This window comes from Vitis riparia, chromosome 19, assembly GCF_004353265.1.
Source record: "Vitis riparia cultivar Riparia Gloire de Montpellier isolate 1030 chromosome 19, EGFV_Vit.rip_1.0, whole genome shotgun sequence".
In the NCBI taxonomy this organism is placed as follows: domain Eukaryota; kingdom Viridiplantae; phylum Streptophyta; class Magnoliopsida; order Vitales; family Vitaceae; genus Vitis; species Vitis riparia.
Genome location: NC_048449.1, coordinates 3,495,595 through 3,520,977, shown reverse-complemented (window position 1 = coordinate 3,520,977; position 25,383 = coordinate 3,495,595). Strand labels below are relative to the sequence as shown.

Below are 25,383 nucleotides of genomic sequence, written 5' to 3'. Positions count from 1 at the left end.
TACGTGGACTATGGAGCGATCCTTGGTGTATCGGAGGTGACTTCAATTTAATCAGATTTCCGAATGAGAGTAGAAGAGGGGGAAGATTGTCTTCTGCAATGAGAAGATTTTCGGAAGTGATTGATGACTTGGATTTGAGGGATCTCCCCCTTCAGGGGGGTCCATTCACCTGGAGTGGAGGACTGAATAATCAAGCTATGACCAGGATAGATCGATTTTTGGTGTCGGAGGATTGGAAAGGTCACTTTAAGGGGGCGGTGCAGTGTACTCTTCCTAGGCCTGTGTCCGACCATTTCCCTATTTTATTGGATGGGGGAGGGGTTAGAAGAGGTCCTACTCCTTTCCGTTTTGAAATTATGTGGCTCAAGGAGGAGGGATTTAAGGATCTGTTGAAGGGGTGGTGGCAGAGTCTAAGCTTTAATGGCTCGTTTAGTTTCATCCTTGCTGAGAAGTTGAAGGCTTTGAAGGTTATTCTAAAGTCGTGGAATAAGGATGTTTTTGGGCAGGTGGGTGTCAATAAGAAAGTGGCCCTGGATAAGGTGAATTTCTGGGTTGGTCAGGAGAAGCTTCGCCTCTTATCATTGGCGAGAAGTGGAAGCTAGAAAGGTAGCAAAGGGGGATTTCGAGAAATGGGCTCTAATGGAGGAGATTTCTTGGAGACAAAAATCAAGAGAAGTTTGGCTAAGGGAGGGTGATAGAAACACAGTTTTTTTTCATAAAATGGCTAACTCCCACAGAAGGAGAAACTGCCTGTCCAAGATTAAAGTGGATGGTGTATGGTTAACAGAGGAGCAGGAGATAAAGAGAGGGGTGGTTAGAGCTTTCAAGGACCAATTGACTGACCCGGGGGGCTGGCATCCTTCTATGGAAGGTCAGGACTTTAATAAAATTGGAGTTGAGGATGCAGCTAGACTGGAGGAGATTTTTTCTGAGGAAGAGGTCTTCAAGGCTCTTTCAGACCTGAACGGGGATAAGGCTCCGAGTCCAGACCGATTCCCCCTTAGGTTTTGGCAGTTTTGCTGGGATGTTGTCAAAGAAGAGATCATGGGTTTTTTGCTAGAATTTCATGAGCGCGGCAGATTCGTTAGGAGCCTAAATTCGACCTTCCTGGTCCTAATCCCAAAAAAAGCCGGCGCTGAGGACCTTAGAGACTTCAGACCAATCAGTTTGGTGGGCGGTTTGTATAAACTGTTGGCAAAAGTGTTAGCCAACAGGCTTAAGAAGGTAGTGGGCAAAGTGCTGTCTTCAGCTCAAAACGCTATTGTTGAAGGAAGACAGATTCTCGATGCTGCCCTTATTGCCAATGAGGCAATAGATTCTTTGTTGAAACGAAACGAGAATGAGGTGTTATGCAAATTGGACTTAGAGAAGGCATACGATCACATAAACTGGAACTTTTTGTTGTTTGTATTGAAGAGCATGGGATTTGGGGAGAAGTGGAATGGGTGGATCTCCTGGTGCATCTCTACAGCTACGTTTTCAGTATTGATCAATGGCACCCCGGAAGGCTACTTTAACAGTTCAAGGGGGCTGCGTCAGGGGGACCCCCTGTCCCCTTACCTTTTTTGATAGGAATGGAGGCCCTAAGTAGGCTGATCCATAGGGCAGTGGGGGAGGGTTCCTATCAGGTTGTAGGGTTAATGGAAGGGGCGGGAATGGGGATTGGTCTCTCATTTGCTGTTTGCCGACGACACGTTAGTGTTTTGTGAAGCTTCTGAAGATCAGATGGTCCACCTAAGCTGGTTGTTGATGTGGTTTGAAGCCATATCAGGCTTGAGAATTAACTTGGACAAAAGCGAAATTTTGCCGGTTGGTAGAGTGGAGAATTTGGAGAATTTGGCTCTTAAGGCTGGCTGTAAAGTGGGCAGACTGCCTTCTTCTTATTTGGGGATTCCTTTGGGGCGAATCACAAGTCTGTGGCTGTTTGGGATGGGTGGAAGAGAGATTTAGGAAACGGCTGGCCTTGTGGAAGAGACAATTTATCTCCAAAGGAGGGAGGATTACTCTAATTCGGAGTACATTGTCAAGTATGCCCATATACTTGATGTCTTTAATCCGAATGCCTAGAGTGGTTAGTCTAAGGTTGGAGAAAATTCAAAGGGATTTCTTGTGGGGAGGGGGTGCTTTGGAGAGGAAGCCTCACTTAGTTAATTGGGAAATTGTTTGCATGGATAAAAGGAAGGGGGTTTGGGAGTTAGACGCCTTTCCATCCTTAATAGGGCCCTTCTTTGCAAGTGAATTGGCGTTATGCGATTGAAAGGGAGAACTTTTGGAGGCTCGTCATTAGTAGGAAGTTTGGGGAGGAAGAAGGGGGTTGGAGCTCTAGAGAAGTTAGGGAGAGTTATGGAGTTGGATTTTGGAAGGAAATAAGGAAGGAAGGTGCCCTTATGCAAAATAATGTTGCTTTTTTAGTGGGGAATGGTAGAAGGATAAAATTTTGGAAAGATATATGGTGGGGGAATCTCGCCTTATGCAATTCTTATCCATCCTTGTATGCTTTTGCCTCCTCTAAGGAGGCTTGGGTTGAGGAGTTTTGGGACACTTCGGGAGGGGAAGGGGCTTGGAGTCCTAGATTTTTCTAGGCCCTTCAATGATTGGGAGGTGGAGGAGGTTGGAGAGGCTTCTTTTGGCAATCCGAGGTGCAAGGCTTAGTCCTCTTATGGAAGATAGACTGATGTGGAAGGTGAATTCGAATGGGAATTTTTCAGTTAAATCGCTCTATAATGATCTTTCTTCAAGAAGAGCTGGTCTTTTCCCTCACGGTGTGATATGGAACCCTAGTGTGCCTTCCAAAGTGAGCTTCTTTGCTTGGGAGGCTTCTTGGGATAAGGTGCTCACTATGGATCAGCTTAAAAAGAGGGGGTGGGCTGTTGCTAACAGATGTTTTTTGTGCTGTGAGGAAGAGGAGTCAATTGATCACATTCTTATACATTGCTCCAAGGCAAGAGCTTTATGGGATTTATTGTTTGCCCTCTTTGGGTGTGTTGGGTCCTCCCTTCTTCGGCTAAAGAGACCCTTATTGAATGGAGGGGCTTTATGTTGGGCAAGAAGGATAGAAAGGTGTGGAAGGCAGCCCCGTTGTGCCTTTTTTGGCGATTTGGTTGGAAAGAAACAGGATTGCTTTCGATAATGAGGATTTTTCGGTTCATAGGGTGAAAAATTCTCTTGTTTGTAATCTTTGGGTATGGACAAAATCAATTGTAAATGAAGGTTCTCTTACTTTACCTAGTTTTATTGATTGGCTAGGCGCTAGATGAGGGTCGGGTTTGTATTTTCTCTTCTTTTGTGTGTGCCTTAAGGGCCTTTTGTATACTCCCTGTATGCTATTGGGTTTTCCTCTTGGTGCCCTTTTCTAATATATTGTTGCCTTTGCCTATCAAAATAAAATAAAATAAAATAAAAAGGCGCACAGTGTGAGATAACTAAGATAAGAAGAAATAACATGTAGGATAAATCACTGAAAGAGGGTATATCCGAAGTCTTAGAAGAATTTGACACTGGTAGGATAAATTTTGTACTTAAACTGAACATAGAATGTCTACCCACCTGGTTTGAGTGAAGATCTAATGTCCCTAAAAGAGAAAGTGCCCCAATCTCTGCTGTTAGCGAAGACAACACATTATTCCTGAAACTTGAAGCCACAACAACCCGATGAATATCAAATATAAAAAGATTTAAAATGAAAGAAAATCTACGTACACCAGACACTCCCAATTATCTAAATGTTTTTTGCAACAAGGAATGAGAATATGACCCCATATAGAACTCTGCAAGGGAACAGCAGCCCTTTATTGATGCTGGTATTGATGAAATTCCTGTAGAACTCAGATGCACACGTTTCATTGGAAGAGTTGAGAGAAAATAGTTCAGGTAAAAGAGTATACTTAAAAACCACTATTACTTCCTCGAAAACTTTACATACGTACTGGAAAAACCTTGTAGAGACTAGGTTCACTCACTGTTCTGATGAAAGTCAAGACGAATGAGACGTGAAAGCCTTCCAATATTCTCTGGCAAGCCAGTCAACAAGTTTCTTGCTGTGAAAATTGCAAGCAAACACAGTTTTGAGAATACTTTAAGTATATTTAAACAAAGATTCAGATATTGGTGGCATCAGATAAAGGACTATTTACATGCATTAAGTTCTGTAAGAAGGACCCATGATGCAATCATGTTCTCAGATAGCACTGTTAACTTGTTCCCCTGGTACAGACAAACGATATGTTACCCATTGGAAGTCCCAGAAATGTCAACCACAATTACCATTTGGTAGAATGACAAACCAAACAACCGTCATTAAGTATTCTTTAAAAAAAAATTAAAAAAAAAATGCTAATACCTCCACATCTAGTTTGATTAACTTTAAACAGTGAGCCAGATCTTCAGGTAAGCTGGTAATACAATTGTTTGATGCCTGGAGGAAAAAGTTATCATAAGCTACATAAGAGGCTTCATTATCGCAGTCCACATGCAATGCTAATACATGAAAAAGAGAATGTTTCTATTTTTCAAGTTTTGTTTCATCAAGACTTAGCATAGCATATCATGGAATTTTTTTTTCTTGATAAGTAAAAGCAATTGTATTAAAAGTGGCTAAAGAAGAACACCCGAAAATATACATGATGTATACAACGCATTAAAGCCAAGAGAAGAAAAGGAAAACACAAAGATCATCACCTTACTTACATCCCGACCAATCAATGAAATCAAATAAAGAACCTACATGCACCCTGACCCATTCCAAAAAATGGTACAAAAGGATCGTAAAATAGCTTGATTCGCCAATTTGGTGTCTTTAAGGCTCTTCTGTTTCACTCCTTCCATAAAGGAGCTGCATTCCATGCCTTTTTCCCAACAAAAGAGTCATGCCAACTAAGTATGGTTTCCTTAATTGAAGAGGGCATAACCCACTGGACACCAAAAAGAGCAAAAATAAGCTGCCAAATCATGGCTGCCTTGGGACAGTGAAAATGCAAATGATTTTCTGATTTCTCTTCCACTTTACACAAATAGCACCTGTTTGGTAAAAAGTAGCTCCTTTTTAGTTGACCTAGAGTTAGAATTCTCCCCCAAATAGCCTCCCAAGCAAAAAAGCTAACCTTATTTGGTGCCCAAGGGTTCCAAACCATGCCTAAAGGGAACATTCTAGCATTGCAAAGAGCTAGGGAGGAGTAAAAGGACTTAACAATAAAGAGGCCTTTCTTTGAAGCTCACCAAGACATGACATCCTCATTGTCCCTTCTAAGCACTTGTCCGTGCAACCTTCTAAAAAGAGTTTTCACCTCTCTCACTTCACAATCATTGTCATGACCATACATAATGACCATAGAGCAAGACTTGTCATGGGTAATGACCATAGAGATAGGTTTCGGCATGGCATGTGGTTTTTTTTTTAATAGTCAAGCAAAAAAATATATTAATAGTGCCTAACAAAAAATGGCAAAGGGACACATGGAGCATACAAAGGTCACTAGATGACATAGAAAAGGAGAAGAAAAACAAAAAATGTCCCCTCCCATCAAGCAACACCTAACCAATGAATGAAATCCAATATAAACACTCTTGGTGTTGTAAGGATCCCTTAAAGCACTTCTTTTCAGCTTAAACATGATGGTCTAGAAAGATGCTTGGGTGACAGATTTTTGAGATGGAAATTTTTGTAATCACTAATAGAGCCAAAAACTTGCATTACACGGGGCAATATTTAACAAAACAGGATATTTTGAACTAATAATAAAGGCAAAATCTCATATTGACATATGCCCCATAATCTAATACATCAAGAACTCATTTACATGTTTATATTTTCATAAGCATTCAATATTCAATAAGGTTGTCACATACAATATCAAATTTTATAATTTCAACAAATAATTGTTAAATTAAATTTCAACAAATGCCAAAATCACCAAATTTGACATTTCAACAAAAGCCAACGTCATCACTGAGAATTCTAATCCTATCTTTATTTAGAAATTAATAATCATCATCATAATCATAATCATAATCATAATCATAATCATAATAATAATAAAGAGCATTCATAGATAATAAACTATTTAAAGAACATTATAATTTATAAAAAAATGAAAAATTAAAAATAAATAAATAAAACAACACGGACTTACCTTGTAACTTTTTTGTTCTTTGATTTTTTTATTCTTTCAAGAAAACTTAGTGATTTTTTCTTTTTAGAAAAAAAATTAATTTTCCCTTTTTATTTTTTCTAGAATCAAGCCTACCAAAGAAATATGGATGCATGCCCTCACCACCATTGGTTAAAATTCTAGATTCAAAAGGAACATTTTAGATACTTTTTATGTAGTTATTTTGGAGGGTTCTGCATCCTTCTTTTGTAATTATTCTTACTTAACTTAATATATTATATTGTTGTTTCTCATCACAAAAAAAAAAAAAACCTAGATAAGGAAAAGCTACCCCTAAATCCTTGTTGCTTTTTTTAAATCCTTAATCAATGTCAAGTGATGTAGAGTTGGAAAAATGGTAGAAAGGCTTATTGTCCATTGGTTCAAACTACTCATCCCTTGTCTCTAAGGAGCCCATCTCTTTTCCCGCTAAGCTAATTTGGAACTTTAAAGTGCCTTCTAAGGTGGATTTTTTTTTTTTTTTCTTTTAGGAAGCAATCATGTTGAAAATCTTGACTTTAGACCAGCTTATTAAGAGAAGATTGAATTTGGTCTATAGATGTTATCTATGAAAAGAGATACCCATTTTTGTTGAGTCTTGTATTGGAACCAAACAAAAGGTTGTTTGGAGTTTAATCCCAAAAGGTTATTTGGAGTTTCATCCCAAGCGAAGCAAATAAAAATCGCCTCTTGAAGACCCAAGCAAGGCGGCTTCAAAGAGGCAATACATAGGCAGTCGCCTTGGGATAAAGTGCAAGGCAAAGAGGCGGTCATCTTTGACCATGGGTTAAGATTAAACTTAAACTGTAATTAAACTCAATCTAACATTGGATTAAACAAAGTGTAAGATAAAATATGATATTATTAATCATAGTAATAACAAGATGGAGGGTTATCAATCTAGTCTTGATGGAAGCGATGACAATTTTAATTTCAAATATGATTAATGATGATGATGCCAAAAGCTTCTCTAGATTGTTCATTCTCTTATTTTGTTTTTTATTTTAATTTTTAGATGTCTAGAAAACTAAAATACACATTTGGACAAGATGGTTTCTCTAAACAATGTGATGTTTCTTATAATGTGGGGTATACTATTTACCAATTTAAATAATTATTAATTCCTTGTTAATTTTTTAAGACACCGTGAGGGATGAAAAATTAATTGTGTTGATTGTTGAAGACGATGCTTATATTGGTTAAGTATCGAATAGGTGAATATGCTTATATTTTTTATTGTCTTACTATAGTCAGGCTATCTCTTTCCGCCTTAGACTAAGAGGAGTGTTATCACCTTTTGCTTTGACAACATGTATATAAATAAATTATCACTTGGAATGAGCATTAAGAACATTTGACGCATGGTTCTTAAAAGAGCACTTTGTCTGCTTCACTTTTCCTTTCTAAACATTTGAAATTTGAACACCTAGTTATAGCATGCCTTGTTGGAGAGGAGGTGAGCCTCATTTACTTCACTTTTCCTTTTTAAACATTTTTTTATTGAAAACTATAAATTAAAATTCATAATTTTTCATTGTTTTTTTATTGAATGCTTTTTCTAAATGTTTGGAATTTTAAGTCTTTTTTTTTCTTGGATTTGATTTTAGATAATATTTTATAAAATTGATACTCATCCTAAGTTATGTTTCACTTTACTCAAGTATGCACCTTATTTTATGCTTTATTCCCAAGTCTTAGGAGACTTTTGCACTAAAGGTGCACTTTGTGCCTCTTTAAACTATGATTTGAAGTAATGAAGGGATCATGCATGAAGTGGAAAGATTTGGTTCTAAAGTCTTTATTTTTATGGTCGGGAGAGGATTTTGGTTCTCATACGTTATCTTTTTTGAATTTCATAGACAACATGGAGATTAGTCAACTTAACAATGGTGTTTGTTAGCGTTTAGTGTATTGCCTATATACATTGTTGCACTTAGGTCGCTTGACACACCTCCTCCCCTTCTTTTGTTGGGCACCTCTAAACATATTTTATTTGTTTGCCTATCAAATAATTATATAATAATAATAGAAATGTTAATATTAGGTTTTATTACAATTGCAACAGCATCAAGGCAAACCCACTCAATTTATCATACCTTTAAGATATTGCACACTAGGAAGCAAACTCACTAGAGTCGTGATACCAAATACTCAATCCTTGTTTCTCTAGACACTTGAATGATTGGGAGCTAGATAACATTGAGATCTTTCTTTGAAGGTTGCAAGAAAGGTCTGTGAAAAGGGGAGAGAAAGATAGAACTATTTGGATGGACTCAAAGAAGGCGGTCTTCTCAATCAAATTTTCATATTCCATCCTGCAATCGGGGCATAAAATTCCTTTTCCTATTGGCATAATTTGAAATTCTCAAGTCTCATTAAAAGCAATTTTTTTTTTTTTTTTTTTTTTTTTTTGCTTTGAAAGCTAGCTGGAAAAAGGTGTTGAGGTTTTAGATCAGCTTGAAAAGAAAAGGTGGTCATTGGCGAACATGTCTTCTAAGGAATTGGAATGGGTGGCAATGGAAAGGGCAATTTTTTGGAGGTAGGTTGTTTATGGTAAATATTGGGACGTTGAAGGGGGTTGGTTGGTATTCTAAATAAGTAAGAGATGTGTACAGGGTTGGGCCATGGAAGGTTATAAGAAGATTGGAGGAGTTTGTTAACAATGGAGTTTTCTTCTCTATAGGCAATGGGAGGAGGGTAAAGTTTTGGAAGGATACTTGGTGAGGGCATGGGTCTTTGAGAGTTTCTTTTCCCTCCTTATTTATCATAACTAGCTCAAAAGAGGCGTAAGTGGCAGATTTGTTGTCTCAATCAGGTGAGAGGGGTGTTTGGACTCATAGATTCTCCAGGCGTTTGAATGATTGAGAGATTGAGGGTGTGGAGCCTTTTTTGTCTAGACTACAAGATAAAGTGGTGAATGGGGAAGGAGGGGGTAAGGTGATTTGGTTGGAGACAAAAAGTGGAACTTTCTTTGTTAAGTCTCTTTACTCTATTCTAAAGCCTAGGAGATTAGGCCTTTTCCAGTAGGGGTTGTTTGGAATGCACGGGTTCCTCCTAAGGTAAGTTTTTTTTTGCTTTAGAGGTGTCTTGGGGAAAAGCTTTGACTGTAGATGAGCTTCATAGGAAAAAATGGATGTTAGCTAATGAATGTTTTTTTTTTGCCACATCCAGGAGGATTCGATTGACCCCACATTCTGTTACATTGTGAAAAGACAAGGATTTTGTTTTCCACTCATAGTTTTAAAAAGTTCAAGGTGCACCAAGGTGCAAATTCCTCCTAGAGCCTAAGGCACAAACGCAACTAAAGCGCAGACGCAACTAAGACGCAGACGCAACTAAGGTGCAGGTTTTAGTGAAGTTAGGAGTACCCTAGTTTACACATATAATTTTATATAATACACCCGAAAAGGTACCTTCTTCTTCTACTCAATGGTTTCTTCTTTTTCTGCATGCATGAGATAAGGAGCCCAAATTTGGGCTAAGCCTTTTTTTTTTTTTTTGGAGGGGTCATAAGTGGTTGGGCCCTTTTTTTAGCCCTAATCTTGGCTAGGCCTTTTTTTAAAGAGAAATGAGCCAAAACGACGTTGTTTTGGCCCCTTTCTCTTTAAAATATGTTGCAGCTCAAAACACTACGTTTTGACCCAACAAAAAAAAAAAAAAAAAAAACCCAAATTAAGGCTCCCAGCTCCGCCTTTGCAACACATTCATGATTTGTGGAGGAAGAAAAAGAAAAATAAGAAGCAAAATAAGAAAAAGCATACCTTTTTGGGGCTTTGCACCTAGTCAAAGGTGAGTGCCTTGCACGCCTAAGCTGTGCCTCATTCAATAGGCATCGCCTGGAGTAAGGTGAGGCGTTGACTGTTCGCGTCATGCCGCCTTGCGCCTGGGCGCGCCTAAAACACACCTTTCACAACTATGTTTCCACTTGACACCAAAAAAGGAAATCAAAAGCCGCAACAAAATCCTTTGTGCCTCTTTTGAACAATTTCGAAGGAGAAAAGGCTCAAAACCGTGTTTCTTTGTAACTTATTATCATGGACCAACTTGTATATAGTTGAAGGACCAATGTCCTTATTTAACTTCATTGATCGATTGAGTTCTTATTAAGGGAGGGGACAATTTTTTGTTTTCCCTCATCATTTTTTTTACACCTTTTGGTGATCATTGTATACATTATGTTTACTTTGGAGTGCCCTTTTTAGCACCTTACTAATATTATTTGCATTCACCTATCAAAAAAATTAGCAAACATGTCTTCTTTGCAAAACAAATAAGAATCAATTGATTACATCCTCTTACACTATGCCAAAGTAAGGGAATTATGGCAATTGTTGCTCTCAATTTGTTGGCATTGTATGGGTGCTTCCTTTTTCAATTAGGAAAAAAAATGTAAGTTAGCATGACTCTTTTGGGAGAAAAAAAACACAAGAAGATTTGGATAGTCGGTCCCTAGGTATTTTTTAGACAATTTGGAAGAAAATGAATCAAAGATCGTTCGAAAGTGAGGAGCAATCGACTCAATTGCTAAAGTGCTCTCTTCTTAGAAGTCTAGTGTCCTGGGTTAGCATGTATATAGAAAAAGGCTCAATGTCTTTAATTGATTTTGTAGATTAAGTGAGATCAACCTGATTAAGGGAGTAGTTTTTGTGTTCTATCTCTGTTTGGAAAATCCTTTTAATACCCATTATATACATCCTATGCACCTTAGTGTGTAGTCTCTCTTTGAATTTTATAATATATTCTTGCTTACTCGTCAAAAAAAAGGGAAAAAAAAAAAGTGCTCCATAGGTATGGTAATCCAAACAAAACATGATTTATATATAAATACATCTAGAAATCTGGAATTGAAAGGTTGAAAATAACAACAATCACATGCTAAGTCTTGGCCTTACTCAAAGTTGCTGGACATACAATCTATCATGGTAAGTGTTACCTTGAGTTCTGATAAATTTGAACATCTTCCGAGGGAATTTGGGAGATCCTTAAGTTTGTTGTTTGAACAGTCAAGCCTGAAGAGATCACATTGAAACTGAAGAAATCAAACACTGAAAGGAAACATATTCAACTCTTATGTTCACAAAATAACAAAACTAAATACAACATTTTTTTATTAAAAGCAAACTGTCCATTGATATGAAGTTCAAGTACATGAGAATGATCAGAAATCCTTCCAAAAATACAAAGGATAATTTTGTTTTCTTTAAACAGGAACAACAAAAGGGGGGAAATATCTATCAAGAACAACAAGATGGTTGTAAAGATCTAGGATTAAACAAGAACACGTACAAAAGATAACAATAATATACAAATTATGGGGGGAAATCCCCTAACAAAGAAACCGTATGCTTGGCTATGCATTTTGCTGGTCAATCAACATCATTAACTAAAGTGGGGACCAAAAGAAGGACCAAACAAGTTGCTAGCTAGATCTAGGAAAGCACTAAATTACTAATCAGTGGCACACTAAAGCGTTCTACCCTTGCAAATTCAGTTGTCCACTTAGTACCAATTTGTTTGTGCAAAGGCATATTTCTCCATCATTCTTCAGTGAGGGGAATATAGTTCATTAAGCACTTGTTTACTTCAGGGTGCAGCACATGCACCAATATAATCACAGATGCATAGAACCAAACCAGGAAAAGGAAAACAAGAAAACCTACTTGACAAGAGAAGTTGCTGATCCGATCACTTCAGGAATATCAACAATTGAGTTTTGTGACAAATCCAATGATTTTAGCATGGGGAGACTGTCAATCGAGTGCAAAAAACTCATACATCAAGAGAAAGAGGAGAAAACAAATTCAAACAGAATTAACAACTAAAAGGCTTGAACAACATACTCTCCAATAGCAGCTGGAAGGTGGACAAGCTTGTTGTTACTAACATTCAACACAGACAACAGGGATAAATTTTTCAAGTCTTCTCTCAATGATTCGATATCGTTATGGGCCAAAATAAGCTTTTGTAATTCCACAGCCTGGAAACACAAAACAGAGTCCCTTCAGTCAGCAGTATGCACATCGTAGAATCAAATGCAGCTTCATCCACGATATAATTTAGAAGCCGAAAATTGATAAAGCAGGTCAGAAAAGGTATGAAGAATACCTCCCACCACTTTTCCCCCTCCCCGATTGCATCCAGACTTCTGTATACCTCATCGGGCACTTCCCTAAAATACAGTGAGATAAAAGGACAGCAATTGATTACATCACACATCCACTTACATGTATGATAACATGCACATATATGGATGCCAAATCTGACCATCTGAAGTTGAGTTTTCTTTTTTCTTACATTGTAAACATCAAATTTACTTTCTTCTATTTTCTAAGTAACCAAAGAAAAGGTAGAACAAAAAATACGGTGCCTCAACATTGAAAAAAAAAATCAAAATTTAATAAATCAAATAAGAAATGCATTTCTTATTAATAAACGATTCACTTCTGACTTCTGACAATTCCATACATTTTAGTCCCTGTTTGATTGCAGAGAAATGTGAGAAACCTAAAATCTGTACCTAAACCTAACTCGCTAAAGTTAATCCTCTGTTGGTGCTACTTCTAACTGCGAGAGACTACTGAAAGAAAAAGGTGCGCAGATTGGAGCACTTCATATTCTCGTTTGAGTCTGCTTGGTTGCCGAGAAAACATAGGAAAGATGAAATCGGTACCTGAGAGCGCGATTGGATAGGTTGAGTGAACCAGAGGCTCGTGCAGCTTTGAGCGCCCGCTCCATGGTGGCATCGGGTAGTCGGATCTCGCGTGTTTTCAAAAGTGATGAATGTTGGAAGAAGTAGATCCTCTCCTATGGAAATCCCCTAGTTAGTTCAGTAGCTTGTCCACATCTTGACATTTACGTTAGGGTCAACTGTGGCTCTGGGGGCTAACGTGTATTTTTATTTCTTGATAGGGAAATACGAAAGGTTTGTTAGGAGACGGGTCCATTAGTCCCAACTACCAACTCATTAACCCTGTATAATGTATCAAAAAATCTTAAGGAGGTGAACACGTGTCTTTTCCAGTCATGAGTCTCGTGTTTATACCTCTCTTTCATAGTTCAATGCTCAAAGTGTCTAAAATTGTGCGGTGAAAAGGCATGTGGACCGTAAAACTGGTAAATCCGTTATTACCGTAAGGTTATATTTGGTTACTACATATCATATCTTTTTTATTGATAATATATGATATACATATCCTAATATATGAGTTCTAATGCGATATGATATCTTTAAATATACATGTCCTATGAACATAATATTTTAAGGTAATATTTCTAATAAATATATTATATTATATTATATTTATGAAATAATATAAAATATATATTATTTTTAATATTTAAAATAAAAATTATATCATATTCAAATATTTTTTATTTAAAAATGAAAATTTTGTTATATTTAACAATATTCATGACTAAAATATTTAAACTTTATAAATAAATTTTTTATATTATGTTATTTAATATATAAAAATAATTTATATATCATATATTAATATTTATTTTATAAAAAAAAAATAGTTTTCTTTTTTAATCATAAATTTATTTTATAATAAAAAAATTATTTTGTAAAATGAGTATATTAACAAATAAAAAATTGATAAATAAATAAATAAATTTTTTACATACGAGATATGTATATCTCATGTGAAATAGATGAAAAAATGGATATGATAATATATCCTACTACTTATCTTATCTTATATTTGATTGAATATAAGATAAAATAAATGATAAAACAACTTATTCTATCCCATTACCAATCAAATATGGAATATAATATAATATTGATCTCATCTCGTATTATATCAGGCGAATCAAACATGACTTAAAGGCTCTAAATTTAGTTGATTAGGGGGGGGGGGGTTTTGCTCAAGAAGGGTGGTAATTTGATTGTCCAACTAGATTCTCGATTTAAATTTATCCATCAACTTGGTTCAACTTTCCACCAAAATCTATGTCATTTGCTGCTAGTCGATATCTTTCACTTCACTGTACCCTCTCTTTCCAAAGGAATGCAGTTTTCATATAATTTAAATTTTACCTTATAGGAACATATTAAAAGACTCCTTCAAACCCAACAATGGGCTGAAGATCCAAGTCCAGGATACGATTGGATCGGGTCCAGGACTTCAATCCGGCCCAACTAGAGGCGAGTTACACAGGCTTACAGCCCCACTAAACAACACATGGTTGGGCCAAATCTATTTTTTATTGCCGGCCCAACCGAGAAGAAAAGAACCAGAAGAGGCGGAAAAGACGAAATACCCCAGCCCTCTCGCCGAACTAAATAGAAAACCCCAAAATCCCAGCCCTTCGCCTCTCTTCCAGCCGACTACAATCTCTCATCTCTCTCCTCTGTTCAGGTCAGTGCTTTCATTTTCTCTCTCTGTATATCTCATGAAGAGGTGGATGGATTGATACTTACAGATATAGGTATTGAGGCGTGAAATTATAGGGATGCATTGGAATTTTTTGGTTTCCTGATGATTTCTTAGGTTAATTGCTTGTTTGATTTTAGGGGTTTTACGCTTCGATTTGTTGCTAACGGAAAGTAGGAAAGTACGAGGAATCGAAGTTCTAAAATTTGAAAATTTTATCTTTTGGATTTTTAGAGCCAGACTCCATCTTTACACCGGAATTTATATTTGAGCTTCTTTTTTTTCTTATTTTGGCTGCGAAGAAAATTTAGGCGAATGTGACAAATTGAAGCTCTGAATCTTCAAATTTCCCTTTTATGGTTTACTTGAGCATAAGCATACACAGTTTTTATTTTTCTGTTACATTTCCTCCGTTTCGCGAGAACAGAGGCTAAAATACGGTGAAATTCTAGAATGCGTGAAAAAATTTGGTTTTCTGAGCCGCCGATCCAAAAGGATTTTGGTTCCCTGAGGACTTTTAGGTTAATTTCATGTTTGATATTTTTTTTATTCCAATATCTCCACAGCTAAATTAAGGTTAGGATTTTTGTATTCCATTTGGTTGCTAAGAAAATGGAGGAAAATATGAGGAATTGAAGCTCTGAATGTTAAAATTTTCGTTTTCTAGTTTACTTGAGCATACTGGGACAGTTTATATTTTTTACCTTATTCCAGAGTCAGGATAACTTTGAACTCTTAGTGTTTCTATTTGATTTATAGGTGTTAATCTTTTTACAGGCAAGCAAAGATGGCAAAGAAAAAGGAGAGGAAAGTGAATGTGTCTGGAAAACCAAAGCATTCCCTTGATGTGAATAGAGGGAATGGGGATAAAGAAGGCCGAAGTGCTGCCACAGTGCGGCGCCTCAAGATGTACAATACAAGGCCAAAGCGTGATCGGAAAGGGAAAATTTTGAAGCATGAGCTTCAGTCCAAGGAGTTGCCTTCTACACGAATTCAACCAGATCGCAGATGGTTTGGTGTGTAGAATATGTTATGAATATTTTTCTTGTTTTCCTGTTTATTAGCTGTGTTGGTCCTGTTTATATGGTTTGAATCAGTTGAAGGTCTTAATGTGGTAAATGTTGGTGTTTTCTGCATATCATTATATACTACGGTGTTTTAATGCAGGATATTAACCTTGTATACGTATGATATAGTTGATGTAATTGATATAGTTGGAAGTTGGAACTTTTAAATTACCCATAAACAACATAATCTCTTGTACGTGGAAAAGAGCTACTGTTGCATTTGTTGGATGATTGGATCTTGAATTATATTTGGAGGAAATGGGAAGCCCCAATTCTGATTTCACTGTTTGATTACTCTATACACATGTCTCTTTGTAATTAGAATTTAATTGTGTTGGTCATAATCTATATAAATCAAGTCCATAATGAAATCATGATTGTTGAGATCTATATCTTGAAGTTGAGTCTTTGATCAAATCTAATTTTGTGCAACCAAATGGAGTTTGTGGAAAGTTGACAACTTTTTAATATCCAGCTTGTGTAAAGGCAAATTTCCAAAATTGCAACATTACATGCTATCCTTAGTTAATTTTTTATTAGCCTGTTTCCTCTAGAATCTGCGTTACTTGTGTAGAAGAGATGGAGATTCATCTAGAACTATCTCCTGGTGCATTCCCATTGACCTAAGGCCTTCATGATGATTTTTGTGCTTTTTGGAGTCATTTATTTCTTTCCAAGTATGGTTTATGAAATGCCAATATGACATGGGAAGTACATGAGAGAGATGTGGAGGATAGTCCCTGCTTCTTTGCATGATTTTGATGTCTTGTTTTACAAAGTTCATGTGGACCAATCAGTGTGGGCTATGTGTCTAAAATACAACATGTAAACTCCACCATGGCATGACCAATTATAAAGCACCACATGACCAATCATTGTGTGCATGGAGTTGAATCTGCTACTTATAGGAGAAGCTCTTTTTGGACTATTTTTTTAGTATGTATTGTTTTTGAGTTGAACAAGGTTGTATTTCCTCGTTTTTTCTTTCTTCTTATGGGTGTAACTCAAGATACTCTTGTGTACTTGGATCGAGCCCATTTGGTGTTTAATAAATTTACTTTCTTTTGAAGAAGTTAATGATTTGTCTTTCTTGGAACAAAAAAATAAAAACTTTGGAGTAAGCATGACACAAGTAGCTCATTTTTTTTGTAGAGATAAAGGCCTTTCTTGGTGTTGGACTGTTAACTTAAGTAGTGATATTTTCTGATTCTATCTCTTCTAGCAATAAACTGATTTATTTTCAATTTTTTTTTGCAATGTATTTTTCAGGGAATACTCGAGTTGTAAATCAGAAAGAGCTTGAATTTTTCCGTGAGGAGCTCCAAAGCCGGATGTCAAGTAACTACAATGTTATCCTGAAGGAGAAGAAACTGCCCATGTCTCTTTTAAATGATCACCAGAAGGTACACAGTTTTTCTGTAAACTAGGAGCTTCCATATTTATTTGGAAGAGGAAGGAGGGGAATAGCAATGCCCTCCTTTCATCTTTCACCATTATCTGTTGAAATTAGATAATTTATTATATTTCATTTTCAGTGTACACTTTTTGATGCATAAGTGATTTCTATCATTTTTCTGTTTTACAGAATTTATCTATGACGAGCATAAATTAAAACTATTTCTCATTTGTGTGAATCCTAAATGTTTTATATGTCATTGGTTGGTTCCTAGATCTTCAGAAATATCTATTGGAGTACTATATGTATATATTTACTTCTTGATAATTTCAAATGGTCAAAGTCCTTTGATGGAACAGGTTTTTGTGTGTGTGTGTGGTCATTTGCTAATTTGAATCCCTTTTTTTTTCCTATAAAGCAAGCACGAGTTCATCTGCTCGATACAGAGCCGTTTGAGGATGCATTTGGACCAAAGAAAAAGAGAATACGACCGAAGCTTATGGCGATGGATTATGAGTCTTTAGTTAAGAAAGCTGATGGTTCTCAGGGTAAATGAAATTATTGTATTCCTTGTGGTCAGGAAAAAAAGTTTCAATTTTGTGTTGTTTTGCACCTCAAGTTTATGTTCAATCTGTCTTTTCAAAGATTTTGATGTAGAGGATTGTAAATTAAAGATGTCAATGTTTGTTGTTCCTTGTTTAATGTACAGTCTGAGAAGCCATTTTGTAAGTTTTGGAAATTGACCCAATTGTTTCATTTTGTGAACTCAAAATTGCTATATACTTAATATTTTTCTTTCCTTGATGCTGTAGATGCATTTGAGCAGAAGCATGCTGGCAGTGCGCATGCAGAAGGAAGTGAAGGAGATGGATTCAGGGACCTTGTCCGCCATACAATGTTTGAGAAGGGTCAAAGCAAACGTATCTGGGGTGAGCTCTACAAAGTGATAGACTCTTCAGATGTTGTTGTCCAGGTCAGTGTTTCTGTTCTTCATTGTCAAAGTGCAGGATGTTTGTGAACAAGTGACAATACATTCTTTTCAAATTATATTATATCTACACTTACATGTCAATTTGGAATTGCTTGTGGAATAGCATTGGAATTTATTACCCTTCCGTTGTTCTGTGAATTTGTATATCGAATCTTGTTGCTCTTTCAGCTGTTCTGTAAATTTAGTAATATCTTTGTGTATTTTGGCATGGTTAGTGGAAAGAGATAATTCTCGCCTTGCCACGTAATAATGCCATAGGATGCAGGAGATGGGAATATCCAGTATTGTGCTTGCTTGCAGTTTTCCTAGCTCTATAACTTCACTAGGGTCGTTGAGTATGATAATGTGATAGAATGGCAGTCCCTCTCAGAAACATGCAGGAGATGGTGGGTTCCATTTCTTTGGTCTTGCCTGCTATTTTCTTAGGTCAATAGATTAACTGGGCGATATAATCATCTACCTGCTCAGTATTTTGGATGGCTGGAAGCCTACCAAGTGATTCAGAAGAATTGACACAGTTGGCTAGCCGGCCTCGGTAACGCGGGCTTGCAACCCAAGTGGGGGCTTTAAGGTGGATGGAGAATCGCTCGGCTGGGTAGGTAGGGCCTGGGGTTAATTGCTGGCTTGCCCATTCAAGTTGGGAATTGAGTCTCGACATCTAGGCAAAGGCTTGGGTGGTGTGGCTCCTAGAGTTGTGGAGACCACATGATGCTGGCTTCAATGATGGTTGGCTTGAATCATTTTGTGTTGTAGTATCACTTGCCTTGATTGTTATGCCTCATTTTGTCTCTTTTTTAAATCTTCCAGTTTGTTCAAACTTCTGTTCTCCATTTACAGGTTTTGGATGCAAGGGATCCACAAGGTACAAGATGCTATCATTTAGAGAAACATTTGAAGGAGCATTGCAAGCATAAACACATGATTCTTTTGTTAAACAAGGTTAATTACCTTCTTCATCATGGCAATTCGGCAAGGATATTAAGGATCAAAACTTTTTTCTTTTATGATGTTCCTTCTAGAGATGGTTGAAAATTTTAATGCCCTTTTTCAGTGTGATTTAATTCCTGCTTGGGCTACAAAAGGATGGCTCAGAGTGTTGTCTAAAGAATTCCCTACTCTAGCTTTCCATGCTAGCATCAACAAGTCTTTTGGCAAGGTAATTTCAATGTGTTTTAATAGTGTCTATTAATTGCAGGCAAGCAGGAGTGACTTGTTATTAGAACACAACAGGGTTAAAGGGCAAAAGTTTCTCACCTTTTAGGACTCACAACTCCTTGGTCTCAACAGAAATGTGCATCTATTTCCTAAAATTCAACAGTTCATTTCCCAAAAATTTTAGATGTCTAAAATAGCAAGTAACATTTGTTGGTCCCTGCTGATCTTTGTGGGGTTTCATGTAGATATCTAATGCCAGGTTCTTTTATCTTAGATTCATAATAAGCCACATTTTCAGAAGATAAAAGACAACTAACAAAGCAAGTTAAAAAAACCTTATATAAGTTTTCGTAAAGGCTTGCAAAGGTGCATGATATATGATATATATATGTATATATTCTTGTCAGTGTATTTTGGCAATCTTGGAATTTTTTTGTGTTGTAAAATAAATTTAGCTTTAATGTACCTTTTTCTTGTTTTTTATTTTTATTTTTATTTTTTTGCTTCCAGGGTTCTCTTCTATCTGTTTTGAGACAATTTGCCCGCTTAAAAAGTGATAAGCAAGCAATATCTGTGGGATTTGTGGGGTATCCCAATGTTGGAAAATCATCAGTGATCAATACACTGCGAACAAAGAATGTAATGTTCCTGTTCCCCTTTTCCAGTTCTGTTGTTTCAGTTCTTGCACTACTATCAACTTCTCCTGTAAATTTGTGGCTGGTGGGTTCAATATGCTACAATTATTTTATATTAGAAGGAAGCAAGACTGCCCATGGGCAAGTCAACTTGCTGGTGCTTCCTCTCACCAATGGGAGATCCCAGGTTGGAGTCCCATACTTGCTCATTACATGGTTATTGGGTGAGGGTCATGTTTCCATGGTTCTCCCCGGTCTTGTGAAGCCGGGTAGTGGGTTTCTGCATTTTATTAAAAAAGGAAGCAATAGGCAATTTAGTATATTCCTTATAAACTAGAACAATATTTGTAGAACTGTGTAATTTGATTGTATTGTTATTTTTCTGAGTTACTCTGGTAATAGTGTTAGGATATTTAAAAAAAAATTAAGATTCAGCTTTGTAATATTAGGATTTTCGCAAAAAAGCCTTGATAACATTCTTGAGGAAACTCATGACATGATGATGTATGATGGTTAATGAAATTCTGAATCTATTGTGACAAGTCAAGCCCAAGAAAGACACAGAAAAAAAATTGGAAGGAAGGCTAACTTGGATCTAATCAATGCTTTGACTTTTTTCCCTCCTAATTTCTTTTACCTTATTTTTAATATAAGGCGAAAGTTCTTTTGTGAAGAACATGACCCAATCGATGAAAGTGACTAATAGTTCCATAGGCTATGCTGCTGGCTTTAACTTTCTGTAGGAAGATGCCTGACCTTCCATCTGTGTTTTTAAACATCTTCTGTACATTTGTAGCTTAGCTTCAACTTGCTCAGGCAAGGAAGTTAATTTTCCTTTTATTCAAATTGACCGAGTAGTCATCTTGTCATCAGCTGTAGGATCTTGGTGGAAGTGTTTAAATGGAGGAGGAATTTTTATGGATGTTTCAGAGCATGCATAGCTACCTGGATTGTCAATTTCATCACTGAAAAGCTCGATTATGTTTTTTTTCATTGTCGCCATTTAGATGGTGATGCAGGATAGTATCATGTTCAATTTGCTGACATTATTGTCTACTTTATTTTCACAAGGTTTGCAAGGTCGCTCCTATTCCAGGGGAAACAAAAGTGTGGCAGTACATTACCCTCACAAAGAGAATCTTCTTGATTGATTGCCCTGGAGTTGTTTACCAAAACAGCGACTCTGAAACAGATGTTGTACTGAAGGGTGTGGTGCGTATCTCATGGTTTTGTTTGTGAAGTTATTTATGATGAACTTTTGTTTTTAGCTTTTGTTAAATCATTCTTGGTGAGATTTATCTACTCTTTGTTGATATTGATTATGACGTAAAAAAATTTTAAACTTGATGCTCTAATGCTATTATCATTCCTACTGTTCATTATTTGTTAAATGTGGAAGGACAATACTTATCAAAGGGGGGAGGCTAACACTAATAGAATGCACACCCTTTGGCCTACTAATTTATTTCATGTCATTATTTGTAATCTTGAGAAAGTTTAGCTTAAGGTTGTTAAAGATTTAAAGGAGTTCCTTTAGTGAGGAGGTGCCATGAAGAAAATGCTTTGTTTGGTAAATTGGTTGATAGTTTGCATGGAAAAGGAGGAGGGGAGGTGGGGTTTGGGCATTAGAACTCTTGTCTAATCTCAATAAAGCTCTTCTAGATAAATGGTGTAAGAAATTTACCACTGAAAGGGAATGTTTTTAGAAGAAGGTGATTACTGGGAAATATGGGGAGGAAGAGAGAGGATGTTGTTGGAAGACTTTTAACTATAAAATCCATTTTAGGGTGGACAATGACCGGAGGATGAAATTTTGGAAGGATAAGTAATGTGATGAATTACCCCTTGGAGAAGCTTTTCTTGTTTTGTTTTCTATAGCCACCGCCAAAGATGCATGAGTAGCTGAGGGGTGGAAACGAGAAGGGGAACGAGGATGTTGGAATCCTTGTTTCTTAAGACAACTCCATGACAGAGTCATTCAGGATAAAATGGCTTGGCTAGTCTTGTAGTGTGGTATTTTTTAGTTAGATCTCTCTACCCCTCTTTGTCCCATGGAAGTATGCAGGCTTTCCCTTTCAGAATTGTTTAGAATCCTTGGGTTCCATCTAGAGTGAAATTTTTTTTCTTGGGAAGTCACATGGGAAAGTATAATGATGTTGGACCAGCTCAAAAGGAAGGGATGAGCAATGCTAAATAGATGCTATGTGTGTAACGAAGAAGAAGAAGAAGAAGAAGAAATGCTTCATCACATTCTCTGCCATTGCTTGAAAGTAGTCATCTTGTAGTACTTGATTTATGCTCTGTTTAGATTAGTGTTGGGTGATTCACTTCTTGATATAGAATGCTCTCCTAAGCTGGCATAGAGGCTTCGTTGGGAAAAAGAGGAAGAAAGCTTGGAGAGTTGCTCCTTGATGCCTATTCTAGATCATATGGAAGCCGAGAAATAGGCAAGTGTTTGTGAATTAGTAAAAAAGCAGGTCAAGCAATCGAACAATCATTTATGTATTTTTTTTTTGGAGATTGTTAGTGTACATAGATGGACTTTACCATTTGGTTGAACTCTATGTAGCATGTGGGACTTGTTTTTGTGTACCCCTTCACTTGGTATGACCTTTTGGTAACCATGTACACTATGTATACTTTAGTGCACAATTTTGTTAGGCGCTGTTAATATAATGAATATTTGCCTATAAAAAAAATTATTGTGTGCCCTGAAATACCAAACTGCATCTTAATTTTTGGTGTTCATTTGGTTAAAACCTTGGGAAAGTTATAGATGATTGAATGGTGTTGCAAACCAAAGTTACTTCTCTTTTAGATTTCCTACAAATCAATATTTAAAACATTATATCGTTGATTTATCGTATTATCCGATTATCATATCTATATTCTTGGTTTGGGTAGATCTATATTGCAGAAAAATGTGTGCTGTTTTATGCTTCTTTTATACTTATAAATCTTCCTATTGCTGAATGATTGGGCCTTGTTTCCAGGTACGTGTCACAAACTTGGAGGATGCTTCTGAACACATAGGAGAAGTTCTGAAACGAGTAAAGAAGGAGCACCTGGAAAGAGCATATAAGATTAAAGACTGGTGAGCTACTTTGTTTGTGTTTTGGTTTCTTTTGTATTTTTGTTCATCCTGTTTATAAAATTTGAGTATTATAGCTCTTCCACTGTTGGCTGGCACTGTTTGCTAGCCTCCTTTACAAATCCTGGTGTGCAGATATTAACAAAGTTACATTACATCCTCAAAATGCTTATATTTCTTAGATGATGCACATTTGATTCTTTATCAGGGTCCACTTGATTTGTCTTAAATTTTTAGAAAGAATTGCACAAGAAGATGAGCTAAAAGGGCAATTTCTTGTTTATATATTACCAGGAGAATCACAATTGCTTGTCCCCTCTTTCTTTCTATTTTCCTTTTCCTTTTTCGTTGTTCTTGCTGTTATGATTTTCTTTTCGTTAGGAAATATCTTACCTATTCTTTGCCATCCAACATATGTTCAATTACAAATTTTAATGATAAAAAATGCAAAAAGAGTTGGTCCCTTGGCAGCTGGCTGATGTGGCAAGGGATTGAGGTGGAGATTTTTATAGTGAGTGAGGGGTTTAGGTTTTTTCAGGTTTGAAATTCGAGAAAAATATGTTCCCCAAGGGAAATTTAGAAAGATCTGCACTGAAGTAACTATCTCACTGTGGTGGTGTTCTCAGGGATGATGAGAATGACTTTCTTGTTCAGCTATGCAAATTAACGGGCAAACTTTTAAAGGTACATATTCCTACTTCTTGATGCTTGATTTGGACTTCATTAGTTTTATTACTTTTTAAATATTCAGTCAGATGCTTGCAGAATCCCCAATTTCAACTTAGTTTAGTATAGATTAGAATCATTTTAAGAGTTATTCGTTTTATTTTTTTTAGTTTTATGACATAAGATGCATTGAAGATAGGAGCAGGTTCACAAAAATCTAATTCTACAAAGAAAAGAAAGACCTTTTGCCACCTAAAATAATAGAGATAATGACTACTTGATCTCATGCTCTTATAAATCAACTAGGGGTAAATGTTAGTCTTGAATTACCATAGATCAGTTGATTTTTGGTGTATTCATATATCAAGACATTTACTTTTGCCATGTACATTGAGCAGGACATTGTCGTGCATTAACAATTATCGTACTACTTGCTATGTAGTAAATGATTGGTTTCTGTCCTTGGCTTTGTTTTTTGGTTGGGGTAGTCACTTTCCCAGACTTGAAGAAATGAGTAAATGGCTATGGAGTATGTTAATTGTTGATGCATGACAACCATCCTGCTAAACACTCTAGCAATGCCTCTTGACTGCTGCCTTCTATGTTTTCTTCATGATTTCTCATGAAATATGGAGCCATGTCTTTTAACTCTGTTCTGGTTGGTTTGTGTCCAGGGTGGTGAGCCTGACTTGATGACTGTGGCAAAGATGGTCCTCCATGACTGGCAGAGAGGTAGAATTCCCTTCTTCGTTCCCCCTCCAAGGCAGCAGGAAGGTGACTCATCAGATGAACCCAGTACTTCGGGCGTGGAGAAAGATACAGCAGTTGATGATAATCAGGCATCAGCTGCTATAAGAGCCATTGCAAATGTTATTTCATCCCAGCAGACTATGAATGTCCCTGTTCAAAAGGATCTTTTCAGTGAGAGAGAGTTGGAAGGTGACAACCCTGAGCTGCCTCAAGTCCTTGACTCATAAGTTTTTTTTCACACAGAAAAGGAAGTGCATTGATAATGAATGGTTTACCAGTCCCCAAGTTTTGTAGCTCAAGAATCCAGATTCTCTAGAGAAGTTTTTGTTATATTCTGTTTGATTTTGTAGACTGAATAGCAGTGTTGTAGCGGTAAGATCATTTGTTTCCTTGCTTTATACCATCAGCTAGTTTGCAGCGAGTCTGGACTATGGAAAGCTGTTAACATCAAAAACCGACATGAGTCTTTTAATATCACATATTTCACAATCCATATCCAAAGCCTTTTATTCCTTATAGTGTGGGCCATGTGGTCCCAAAACCCAAACGCCGGTGCCCAAAGTGAGACGACGGTTGGTCAAATCAGCCAGCTGGGCGGATCGTTGCACAGCTTGTTACCGCCAAGCGGCAAGACTGGTGGTCACTAATGCTTCTATTAGTCTCATATGGATTCAATTATTGCATCTATGTTATTGAACATCTTTATCCGTTGACAATGATCGAAGATAAAACAGGTGACATTATGATTGATACAATACAATGAATGAAAATGGGTTAGGATTTGTTTGGTGGTGATGATCGTCTTTTAGGCAATAATACTACGGAATGGTCAGAGAGAATCCGAGGTGAAAGACAAGCTGGGGTCTCCGAAATGGGACCCTAGCAAGCTCCTCAATACATGAATTGAAAAGTCGGATATGGTAAAGGAAGGTAGAATCTTTTTAATTCCAGGTGGAGTGCAGAGGAACAATGATTTTGATGGCCATTTGGTTCAACGACATAATTGGATTATAAGGCCGGGAGGATTTAATTCCGTCAGGCACTTGAGTTGATCTGCTTTATCCAAAGACGTGAGTGTGTGAACATCCTGGGGTCCATAGCTTAG

General features: G+C 36.8%; 2 protein-coding genes across 3 annotated transcripts in view; one reads left to right on the top strand and one right to left on the bottom strand.

The window, feature by feature from the left end:
* LOC117908978 (plant intracellular Ras-group-related LRR protein 6) overlaps positions 1–13,010 on the bottom strand; it is a 32,985-nt gene extending 19,975 nt beyond the window's left edge. The window contains exons 1-10 of one of the 2 annotated variants that reach the window (XR_004650299.1): positions 12,817–13,010; positions 12,252–12,315; positions 11,987–12,123; positions 11,807–11,893; positions 11,080–11,155; positions 4,340–4,414; positions 4,134–4,203; positions 3,960–4,037; positions 3,755–3,815; positions 3,547–3,625 (exon numbers count right to left, since the gene is read on the bottom strand). Coding sequence is in view for 1 of the 2 variants with exons in the window: in XM_034822855.1 (XP_034678746.1) it covers positions 3,547–3,625; positions 3,755–3,815; positions 3,960–4,037; positions 4,134–4,203; positions 4,340–4,414; positions 11,080–11,155; positions 11,807–11,893; positions 11,987–12,123; positions 12,252–12,315; positions 12,817–12,881 (792 nt within the window). In the remaining variant the exon portion in view is untranslated. The remainder of the gene's footprint in view (positions 1–3,546; positions 3,626–3,754; positions 3,816–3,959; positions 4,038–4,133; positions 4,204–4,339; positions 4,415–11,079; positions 11,156–11,806; positions 11,894–11,986; positions 12,124–12,251; positions 12,316–12,816) is intronic. The other variant, XM_034822855.1, reaches the window with a different exon arrangement.
* Positions 13,011–14,411: 1,401 nt separating this feature from the next.
* LOC117908984 (nuclear/nucleolar GTPase 2) lies at positions 14,412–24,771 on the top strand. The gene is made up of 12 exons (XM_034822864.1): positions 14,412–14,512; positions 15,305–15,543; positions 16,864–16,997; positions 17,409–17,538; positions 17,803–17,963; positions 18,819–18,920; positions 19,033–19,137; positions 19,647–19,775; positions 20,843–20,983; positions 22,765–22,865; positions 23,489–23,546; positions 24,203–24,771. The coding sequence occupies exons 2-12, from the start codon at positions 15,315–15,317 to the stop codon at positions 24,503–24,505; spliced, it is 1,593 nt and encodes a 530-aa protein (XP_034678755.1). The 5' UTR covers positions 14,412–14,512; positions 15,305–15,314; the 3' UTR covers positions 24,506–24,771.
* Positions 24,772–25,383: the final 612 nt, after the last annotated feature.

Excerpts from the sequence above, each read along its gene's own strand:
- LOC117908984 (XM_034822864.1), top strand. The coding sequence starts at position 15,315 with ATGGCAAAGAAAAAGGAGAGGAAAGTGAATGTGTCTGGAAAACCAAAG. Across the intron at positions 18,921-19,032 it reads TGATTCTTTTGTTAAACAAG|TGTGATTTAATTCCTGCTTG; the intron begins GTTAATTACCTT and ends GCCCTTTTTCAG. Across the intron at positions 22,866-23,488 it reads GCATATAAGATTAAAGACTG|GGATGATGAGAATGACTTTC; the intron begins GTGAGCTACTTT and ends TGGTGTTCTCAG.